This window comes from Babylonia areolata, chromosome 11, assembly GCF_041734735.1.
Source record: "Babylonia areolata isolate BAREFJ2019XMU chromosome 11, ASM4173473v1, whole genome shotgun sequence".
NCBI lineage: Eukaryota > Metazoa > Mollusca > Gastropoda > Neogastropoda > Buccinidae > Babylonia > Babylonia areolata.
In genome coordinates, this window is record NC_134886.1 from 11,595,910 (window position 1) to 11,608,097 (window position 12,188).

Below are 12,188 nucleotides of genomic sequence, written 5' to 3' on the forward strand. Positions count from 1 at the left end.
ACACACACGCACACATATACACACACACAGAGTGACACACACACACACACACAGTGAGAGAGAGAAAGAAAGAGAGACGGACAGACAGACAGACAGACAGCCACACACACACACACACATACACACACACACACACACACGGTGAGAGAGAGAGAGAGAGAGAGAGAGAGAGAGAGAGAGAGAGACAGACAGACAGACAGACAGACAGACACGCAAACACACACACACACAGAGTGAGACACACACACACACACACACACACACACACACAGACACGCAAACACACACACACGCACAGAGTGAGAGAAAGAGACAGACAGACAGACAGACAGACAGACAGCAGACAGACACACACACACACACACAGAGTCAGTGAATGACACACACACACACACACACACACACACACACACATACACAAACAGAGAAAAACAATAACAAAAAACAACAACAACAAAACAACAAAATATCACACACACACACACACACACAGAGACACACACACAGACACACACAGAGACACACACAGTGAAGCAGAACACAATCATAGATCTAAACACTATTCAAAAAGAACAAACTTTCGAACAAAATGTTTATCGATGAATTTTGTGATTTGCTGGATTGTTTTATATCATGTGATAACATTTTTATTGTTGGTGATTTTAATTTTCATTTTGATTCAACTTCTGATGCAAATGTTGCTTCTCTTAAAAAAAATACTTGAAAACCATTGTTTACAACAGCTTAAGGCTGCCACCCACTGTCACGGTCATACATTAGACTGGGCCATAACAAACAGTGAGAACAGTGTGACATCTTCTTGTTGACAAACTCATCTCTGACCACTCTGTGATAATTATCATTTAATCTTAAGCCCATAAAGTCTGTAAAGGTAAAGAAAAATGTTTACTCACGCAATTACAGATCTTTAAATGTTAATCTTTTGAAAGCTCACTTACGCAATGTTGTAAACCAAATGATCCGCGATGCAAAAAAGAAATACGTGTGCGACAGAATTACTGACGCTGATTCTTCCAGAGTTCTGTTTCGCTTGGCCAGTCAGATGATGGGGAAGGATGTCCGAACTGTTCTGCCTGGCAATATACCCTCTGAAAATCTAGCTGATAAATTTATTGATTATTTCACTACTAAAATAGAGATGATTAGAAGTAACTTCGATTCTCCTACTGATTTTGGCGAATCTGATACGTTTCATGGAACACAGTTCACTACATTCCAGACAGTTACCGAAGAACAGGTCAAAGATGTCATCCTCAAGATGCCAAAGAAATCATGCTGTCTCGATCCTATCCCACATTCTATATTTTACCAATGTTTAGAAGAATTACTACCTATTATAACCAATATCATGAATATATCCTTGACCTCAGGTGTTGCCCCACAGTCCTTTAAGCATGCCTTGGTGTGTCCCCTTTTGAAGAAAGCTAGTCTTGATCACGAAAACCTGAAAAACTATAGACCAGTAGCAAACCTCCCATTTCTGTCTAAAGTTTTAGAACGTATTGTGCTTGGCCAGCTTATGAAACACCTTGATATCCACAGTCTCCTGGAGCCATTTCAGTCAGTGTACAGAAAGGGACAAAGCACGGAAACGGCCTTATTGGTCAATGACCTGTTGCTAGCATCTGATGCAGGCAAGGTATCCATTCTGTCACTGCTGGACCTTTCTGCAGCATTTGATACGATAGACCATGATATTATGGTCAGAAGTTTGTGTGCTGTGTTCGGACTCAATGGTACTGTTCTGAAATGATTTCATTTCTACTTATCAGGTCGCACACACTGTCCTTTTAAATGGAAACCAGTCTGTTCCGTCTGTGCTCAGATATGGGGTACCACAAGGTTCCGTTCTGGGACCTGTACTCTTTACAATGTACACACAACGTCTAAGTTTGATCATCCAACAGTCTGTACCTCACTATCACCTGTTTGCTGACGATTCTCAACTGCATGATTCTACTATTCCCTCTGAAATTCCATGTTTATATTCTAAATTTAAAACTGGTATAGAAAATGCAGCAAAGTGGATGAAACAAAACAAACTAAAAATGAAAGATGACAAAACAGAACTCATGTTGACTGGTAATAAAAATAAGCTCAAGCAGATAAATACAACGTCTATCATTTGTTCTGGCATAGAAATGTCTTTTTCTAGTTCTGTCCGCAATCTTTGTTTTTACCTCGATTCATCCTTCACGAGGGAAACTCATGTGAACCACCTGTGTAAAGTTCTTTACTTTCAGCTTCGTATGATTAGTAAAATCCGCCCCTTCTTGTCTGTTGATGCTGCCAACATACTCGCTGTTGCCTTCATTTTATCCCGCCTAGATTATTGTAATTCTCTCTTTGCTGGCCTTCCCAATGATAAACTCTACAAGCTCCAGAATAGTACAGCTCGACTCGTCCTTAAAAATTCGAGGAGAGAGAGTGCTACTGCTCTACTGCAGACACTTCAATGATTGCCTGTTCAAGCCAGAATTGAATATAAAGTTGCCTGCCTATGCTTTCAGTGCCTGAATTGTGATACCACACCCTCATATCTTTCTGAGCTTGTTAACCCGTACTTGCCAAACAGAACATTGAGATCTCTTGATTCCTCCCAGCTAACTGTTCCCCGATACTTCCTTAACTCCTGTGGAAAGAGGTCATTTTCCGTCTTCGGCCCAACAACTTGGAGTTCTCTCCCTATTGCTCTCAGACAAACAACTCATATATCTACCTTTAAAGAAAATCTTAAAACTTATCTCTTTAAAAAATACTTGTCTTTACTCAAATAGTGCTGTTGTCCCAGGCCCATGGCAATGTAAGTGTGTGTGATGGGAGAGTAGAGAGAGTGGGAGTGGGTAGATGGATGGTGGTGGTGTGGTTCGAAAGGGAGAATGACCCTTTTACCTTTTCTATCCAAAATTTTACTTTACAATTTTTACAAAATCTGTGGCATGCAGATTACAATTATGTTCCTTTTTACATGTATGTATTTTAAGTGAAAATTGCTCTCATCTCAGCCATTTAATCATGTGTGTGTCTGTGCGTGTGTGTTAGTGTGAGTGTTGGAGTGTAACAGTTGTAGTACTGATAGTATGTTACTTTGTCAGTTTTATGCATTGTGTGTTTTTTTTAAAATTATTTTTATATAATATTAATGATTCTGTTTTTATGTTTCTACTACTTTTTATGTGCTTTCTTGTTTCACTTTAGGTACTGGATTGTACAGCGCTTAGAGCTTGCTTATGCTTGTATTATAGCGCTATATAAAAATAAAATATTAGTATTATTATTATTATTATCAGTGTTTTCCTAATTTCAAGCCCACCACTAGTGTGTTCTACTTTGCTGCATGCACATAATTATGCTTATTGTTGAGTCAGGAAGGAATGCTGTGAGTTAACAAAATCAATGTATAAAAGAAAAATTACCGATACATATCATGTCATGGCAGAGAGAGGGGGGGTGGGGGGGCAGAGAGAAAGGGGGGGACACAGAGAGAGGGGGAGATACAAAGGGAGAGAAAGGGACAGAAGGAATAGGAGGAGGACAAGGCGGATGAGGAGGAGAAAAAGTAGGAGTAGGAGGAGAAGGAGGAAGGAGAGGGGGAAGAAGAGAGGAGGAGAAGAACAAATTAACGAAAAGAGGGAAAACCAGTCAGACAAAACAAACAAACAAACAAGCAAAAAAACAAACAAAAACAACAACAACAAAAAAACATCTACATGGGCGAAAAGACTACACATGCAGAAACCACGCAGCAGGCCTCTAAAACGTGGGGGCCTTACCCGTGCAAGGTGGAGCGTCCTTTGAGGTTCCAGGTGAACAACCCTCTCTCGATTCTCACAGCAGAGTCTGTAACATGGACTGTGAATCAGATGATTGACACTTAAAAAAAAACCCCTTAGCCAGTACAATAAATAAATACATAAAAATGATAAATAAATAAATGAATAAATAAACAAAGAGACACATAAAAGTTTGCGTCCATTCCTACCGCACCTTATCCCCTCTACACACACACACACACGCACACATACACACGCACGCACACACACACACACACATACACACGCACGCACACACACATACACGCACACACACACACGAACGCGCGCGCGCACACACACGCACGCGCGCGCACACACATACACACATGCACACGCACGCACACACACATACACACGCACGCACACACACACACATACACACGCACGATCACACACACACACACACACATACACACGCACACACACACACACGAACACACAAAAAAAACACACGACCGAAGCACCGTGTCATCATTTCATGACATGGACTAACGTTGTGTGTAAACACGAGATCCAAAAATAGAGCAGAAAGTCAGGAGGTGTCAAGGTCGTCACCACAAACGCTTTAACCAATGAAGTAAAATGACACACAGGTCAGAAACATTCCTCAGTGTATGCCGTGACAATACGCCACACAGCTGCCAACACACTTCTGTCAGGATGACCGCACAAGCAATTTTGCGAAACAATGTTAAAACCTTGTCACAGCAGATTTTGGCACTCCCCATGATGAAAGATCGGTCTCTCTCTACATGTTCGGCCATTACAACACTTTTCTTTGTTTCTTTCAAGGAGAAATACAACGCTATAAACAAGAAGATCGGTTAAGAAATGGAAAATAATGCAAAGGAAAGTGAATTAAAAAGGAGTGTGAAAATATTGACAGCAATGACACAAAAAGCATTTCAGATTGTAAAAGCCTGACCAAAATGAAATAAAGTCAAGTCAGCACCATCCAGGACATAAAGGAAACTATCTCACAAGGAACAAGACATTGTAAAAAGATGGACGAAGTACTGCTCTGACCTTTACAACAGCCAGAGCAAAGGTGACTCAAGGGTACTGACAGTGCAAGATTCATCAATTGATAATGACCAATACTCCGGCAGGATGTAACAGTTGTGATGTCGCTAAAATGTGGCAAGGCTGCAGGCAGTATTTACATTCCTGCCGAACTTTTAAAACATGGAGGAGAAGCAGTAATTGACATCATAACTGCCATCTGCAACAAAATCGGGCACACCGGCGGATTGCCCATGCATGGACCCAATCACTTATTACCACCCTCCCTAAGAAAGAAAATGTCCAACACTGCCAGAACAATCGCCCCATCAGTTTGACCAGCCTTGCAAGCAAAGTAATGCTCAAAATCATTCGGAACAGATAACAGCTGCTAGGAAATACCATCACTGCTGGAGAACGGACCGGATTCCGCAACGAGCAGAATTTTAACCTGCACAGCCTTTGCGAAAAACAACTCAAGCACCAGAGGGAAATCTACCACGTCTTCATTGACTTCAAGAATGCATTTCACAGACTCTGGTTGGAAGCACTATGGGCCAGAGTTTAAAAAAAAAATTAACATCGGGCAAAAGCTTATCAATGCCATCCAGCAACTGTACTACAAAACGACCAGTGCGGTACTCACGCAGGGTGCTAATGGAAAGTGTTTCCATACTTCAGTTGGAGTCCGTTTGTCTCCCACTCTGTTCAACATATTCCTGGAACGCATCATGATTGACACGCTCGAAGATCATGTCAGCGCTGTCAGCATTGGAGGAATTACCATCACGAACCTTCGCTTCGCAGACGACATCGACGGCCTAGCATGAAGTGAGCAAGAAGTCGACCAGCTTTTTAAACAAACTGGATGAAATATAGACAAGACAAATCGCCAAAAAGAGTCAGTTGATGGCAAGACAAAACACCACCATCACTGCTGATATAACTGTCCAGGGACAGAAACAAGGAAATGTTCAACAGTTCATCCATCATCAGCAATGAAGGATCCAAATCACAAATCCTCTCAAAGATAGCAAGAAAAGCTTTGTCCTGACTGAAACCTATATGGAAGGACAGCAACATCTCCATGAAACACAAGATCAGAATCTTGCGTCCACTGGTAAATCCAGTCTTCCTGAATGCATGCAAGACATGGACCCTCACGCCGGATTTGGAAAGAAGAATTGAAGCCATGGAAATAAAGAGTTATCACAAGATACCAAACATAGATTCACTGATCCACATGGGAAAATGCAGCTACTTTTGCATATGAGGTGTATGAAGGATTTCAAAGGAAAGAAGAAACACTAGCAGTAGCAATCGACCTTGAAGATGCCTACAATAAAGTCCAGTTTGCACACCTCATGGAGCTGCTACTAAGGTATGGAGTAAGTTTGACACTGACAAGATGGCTAACAGCAGCGCTTCAGGAAAGATAAGATAAGATAAGATAAGATAAGAATAACTTTATTATCTCCAACTGGAGAAATTTGGTCAGGTGCATTATCACAACATAGACAAGTAAACAACATGGGGACCATAACTGTAAAAGCCAACAACAGCCCCAACAAATATTACGAAGATACAAATGTAAAAATATCACATACATCGTTTCATACATACATCCACACACTGCAGGTAATAACTAGTATTCTTAATGTAAAAACAGAAAGAATTAAGAAACATTATTTGAATATAATACGCCTTGGAGATTGGATGTCTGCACCTTATAAACTATCCATGGGACTGCCACAAGGGTCTCCGCTCTCTCCTGTCCTCTACAATGTTTACACGAAGGGCCTTGCAGACTTAAACAACAATGGAATAGCTCGGGTGCTAACTCTTGCGGATGATGGCCTGGTCTTCAAAACTTCGAAAGATGCTCAGGAAAGAACTAAAGCCGTCCAGAAACAACTAAACAATATTGCTCAATGGTGCAAAGACACAGGATCTTCCATCAATCCAGCGAAAGCCCAAACGCTGCTGTGCACCCTCAACAACAGAACCGCGAGCAAATCACCACCTTCTGTGTCATTCGATGGGATTCAGATCGAGAAAACTGAATGCCTACGCTACCTAGGAATACACTTCGACAGGATGCTGACCTTCAGAAAACATACGGAAAATACAGTTCTCAAATGCAAAAAGGGCCTTTCAGTCTCAAAGGCAATGGCAACCAAAGGTATTGAACAACGCCACCTCTTCCTGCTATACCAATCACTCGTTCTCAGTGTGATCGACTACGGACTTGGGCTAACATCACCGTCTCAAAGCAACCTCTTAAAATTAGAAAGAGTTCAAAATAAAGCTATGAGGCTGATCCTTGGAACAACAAAAGACACGCCCACAGAAACCATGCGATACCTGCTTGACCTTCCTTCAGTGCAGGCCAGAAACAAGTTAGAACAGGTCAAGACCTACTTCAAAGCATTAGAAAACCCTCAAAACCCATTGCATGACGCAGTCAAAGAACCAAAAGGCAGCCGTCTAGGACGAGGAAGATCATGGATGGGGCAAGCAGAAGACACAATCCAGCTAGTATGCCGACTACAAGACCTGAAAGAAACAAAAGAATGAGAGAAAAACCCCGAAAACCTCAACCATCTATTCAACACAGCCATTTCACCCACTCTAGGAAGACATTGTCGGGAATGGCCAGAGGGCAAAACTGATGCGGAAGTGAAGCTACTCATAGAAGAAAACAGTAAAGAAGAGGACATCATCATATACACAGATGGCTCAGTCACCAAAGACCAATCCGGTTGGGGATTCACTGCGAAACAAAATGGAAAAACAGTTAGGGAAGAGAATGCTGCCTAAAAAGTCACAACCTCCAGCCTAACGATGGAAGTTGAAGCTGTGACACATGCCCTCCAGTGGCTATCGTCCATCCATACGCCCGGAAACCAACATGCCATGATTCTAACCGACTCAATGAACCTCATACAGAAAATTGAAAACGGAATGGGAAGCCCAGAGTGGCATAAGGCAATGCGCAACTTTCAGATTAAAAAACTCACATGGTCATACTGCCCGGGACATGCAGGAGTTAAGGGAAATGAGCGAGCTGACAGACTTGCTGGTAACGCAACACCAACGAGCGGCCTACATCTAGGAAAATCGGAAATCCTCAGAAAAGTCTAAGAATACCAAAAAGAACAGGTACAAGGCCATTACACTATCGATCGCCTCAAAGAAATAAAAGCAGAGAGAGGGAGCGGCCGTAAGTCTAACATGAAAGGTAGAGCATGATGCTTTGCAAATCAAACAAATATCGGCATCATTTCCAAACCAACATTGCGCAAATTTCTTCAAAACGGAACAGAGTCTCTGTGGGCTTTTCCAAATACAATAGACTGAGCAACACACTAGACGCCACGTTCTTGGCATCAGAGATCTTTTCCCATCCCTCTTGCGGCCAATCAGTGGCAGCCTCTGTGCGTGTGTGTTTGTGTGTATGTGTGGGTCTGTGTTTTTGAGTGCGTTTGTGCATGCGTGAGAGTGTAAGTGTACACAAGTGTCAGGAGAGTTCTGTGCATGTGTGTGTGTGTGTGTGTGTGTGTGTGTGTGAGGGGGAGGTGGGGGTGCAGGGAGGAGGTGGGGTAGAGGATGAGGTATGTGAGTGTATGCATGCCTACACTGTGGGAGCAACAGGATATTGGAACGTATATATATATATATCTTTGTATATATGTGTGGGGGGTTGGGGGTGGGAGATATGGGCGTGTGTGTGTGTGCTTGTACAAGTAAGCGTTCATCTGTGTGTGTGTGTGTGTGTGTGTGTGTGTGTGTGTGTGTGTGTGTGTGTGTGTGTGTGTGTGTGTGTGTGTGTGTGTGTGTGTGTGTGTGTGTGTGTGTGTGTGTGTGTGTGTGCCGTGGAAGCTGCGATACATAGACTAGAAATGAGTGTGTGGAGGAGGGGGGTAGAGGAGGTGCAGGGTAATGTGGGGTGTGTGTGTGTGTGTGTGTGTGTGTGTGTGTGTGTGTTGGAGCTCATGTACGTTTATATGTATTTGACTGTGCTTTCATATCTGTGAAACTGCGTGTTTGGTGCATATCTGTTATGCATGTGTGGGTGTATGTGTGAATGTGTGTCTTCATGTTTTACATTTATTTGCTTATTTATCATCGTTGTTTTATTTATTTATTATTATTATTATTATTATTTTATTATTATTTTCATTACTACTGCCTTTTTTATATCATAATTATTATTTATTTATTTATTTATTGATGTAAGGTTATATATATATATATATATATATATATATATATACTTTTTTTCTTCTCAAGGCCTGACTAAGCGCGTTGGTTTACGCTGCTGGTCAGGCATCTGCTTGGCAGATGTGGTGTAGCGTATATGGATTTGTCCGAACGCAGTGACGCCTCCTTGAGCTACCGAAACTACCGAAACTCACTGATCGTATTGACCAAGTGGCCAAACCATCAAGTGGCACATTCAGAAAAGAAATCTACACTGGTATGGTCTTGCTAAAACAATCCCAACGAACTGTCGAGGGAGAGAGACAGAATGGAAGACAAAAAACAAGAACAATGGACTGAGAACATTGCAGAATGGACAGGAAAACCATGTGCAGAGACCCAGTCTTTGACACAAAACCGGCACACCTGGAGAACAGTTCTATGCAGCATTCCAATGACTCTTCGCAGAGTTGAGGAAGAAGAAGAAGATTGATTAATTGATTGAATCTTTAACGGGTAAAGAATTAGGCAGAATAAAGGCTTTTTTACAATTCTGCCCATTTAATGACTGAAAACATGAAAATAGATAAATAAAATGAAATAAGATAAAAAATAAAAAAACACACACAAAAAAAACCAAAAACAAAAACAAAAAAACAAAAATGAAGAAGAAGAAGGTCACAACACCTACATTATTTATTTGATCGAGCCCAGATTTGTCACTGTGTTCTGGCGTCTTCACGGTTTTGAGCAAAGGAGAAAAAGGTGCCTTGTTTAATTGTCTGGAACTAAACTGACCCCCCCAAAAAAACAACAACAACAACAACAACAAACAAACAAACACATACACACATAAAAAAAACAAACAAAAAAAACAAAAGCACAAAAAACACGGTTGGGCATCAACAGCTCAGAGACGCCTGTGCAAGCACGTCCGTGAGCGAAAAAATATAATTTTCTCTTCTTTCTTCTCCTTTTTACTTATTCTAAATCACTGTAAAGACGTGCTTTCCTTGGTAATGTGGACAGCCAGTGGCCTAAGTGTGAAGAGTTGAGCTGAATGACCTGAAAATTATCTGTTTTTGGCTCACGCGTGTTTTACGCACAACGCGCGCTTTTATAAACGTTTGTGAGTCTGCATGTGTGTGTGTGTGTGTGTGTGTGTGTGTGTGTGCGCGTGCGTGCGTGCGTGCGTGCGTGCGTGCGTGCGTGCGTGCGTGCGTGCGTGCGTGCGCGCGCGCGCGCGCGTGTGTGTGTGTGTGTGTGTGAATGGAACAGAATGGAATGTATTCTATTTGTCATGAAACATTAAGGTTAAAAAGACGCGAGGTACACACATGCAAATGAATAATAGAATAGTTGACGCCATATGTAAGTACAGCATTCAAACACAAATTTCCCCAATCTTGGTTGTGCATCGCTTACTGGCATCAACTGACTGGGAACATTACCTGTGTCATTAGATTCTTGTACATGACTTAAAATGTTCTCCAGTAGTGTTCAATTTGAAACAATGACATAGTAGATGGATTTCAGCTTCCAATTCTTCACAACTGGTACAAAATCCGTCTTCTGGTAAGTAGCTACCACTTTCAATTTTCAGGCCATGCGCGCTTATCCTTTTGTTAAAGCTTGTATGTGTTGTATCTAAGATATTTAAATATGTTTCCGGGCGGGGCGACTATCCCCAACCCGGCGGGTCCCCATGTGGCAGATAGGGGAACGGCCCCCAGATATGAGGGTTATCTGCGATATAAGTCAGGCTTGCCTGGTTGAATAAGCAGTCCCGGATCAAATAGTGATGTTTCTACCAGGACGGGGTGGGGTAACAGGTGGCACTGTTCATCATGTGAGTAAGAGGCACATAAAACCTCTAGCCCCGGGGAAGGAAAACCTCGGAGAAACAAACCGGGGTAGGGGATGCTCTTAAGCCTTGGTTGGCAAGTTGCCTACGAGAGGGAAACTCGGACAAGAAAACCAACGCGGAAGACGGATGTACTGGGCCCCTGGCGCGTAATGGCAGTACAACGCATCTACGTCATGGACGGAAAACCTCGAATCTTTTGGTTTAAATAATCTTTAATTATTCAACAATATACATGATTACAATGCAATGAATGACAAAAGAGCACCAACAAGCTTAAAGCTTATACTGTGCTCACAACGTTGCACTTCAATTCTATCATGACGGCTGGTGAACCATATTCTCAATTGTATCAAATAACATTCATAAACAGTCAGTAACGAAATAATGAAATAAAACAAATAAACATACAGTACATAATATAGTAAAATAATGCTAATATCAATATTATATTAACATGAGATTAAATCTATTATCACCAGAGTAATCGGCCTGATAGAAAGAGAAACACGAAGAAAGAAAAAAAAGAAGAAACTTTAGAAGAATGGTGGGAAAGGTGGTGGGGGAGGGGGAACAGAGGGGAGAGGAGAAATTCTGACAGATCATTGGCCAATCCATTCAACTTTGAGTATTTGGTCAGTCAAATAAATCCAACATATATTTTACGAATAGAATCATGTTGTACCATTTCTTCACAATACTTTCGAAGCTAAAATCTATTTGAATCGGAGATAAACTGGTGAACAGTTTGAAATACGAATATATTTGTATGATTTTGGAGAACAGGATCTCCATGCAACAGAGTTTTAACATGAATGTAGTTTGGAGATAAATTTAAGATTGTGTTTGCCCGAGCCATATTAAAGTCTTGACAAAACAATAAATAATGTTCAGCAGTTTCGCTTGCAATGCCACAAGCACATAGTGGGTCGTTTATTAAATGTCTGTTGAACATATCTTAAGTCACTAATCCCTAGACGAAGTCGACAGTGAATGATTTGTTCCTTCCGTTTACCAAAGTAATAATAGCTAGGCTCTACAGCATCGTTAGCACACAGGTAATGTTTAAGCTGGCTTAAGGAATTGCTGGTTTTAACATAATCAGGTAGGGAATTCCAGAGATAAGTAGTTGATGGTATGAGTGATTTCCGATAGAGTTCGGTGTGAAATCTTGGTACGGTGCGTTCCAATGACCTGCGTCTATGGTAAGGGTTATTGTCTGAAACAAGACCAGGAACAAGATCATTTAGGTAATTAGGGCATAGACCGTTAACCATCTTGAA

At 41.5% G+C, this 12,188-nt stretch overlaps 1 protein-coding gene across 1 annotated transcript in view; it reads right to left on the reverse strand.

Annotated features, from left to right (window-relative positions):
* Window positions 1-12,188, reverse strand: part of LOC143287141 (multidrug resistance-associated protein 1-like) — a 96,604-nt gene that overhangs the window by 26,384 nt on the left and 58,032 nt on the right. The window contains exon 17 of the mRNA XM_076595086.1: window positions 3,795-3,861. Coding sequence (XP_076451201.1) covers window positions 3,795-3,861 — 67 coding nt within the window. The remainder of the gene's footprint in view (window positions 1-3,794; window positions 3,862-12,188) is intronic.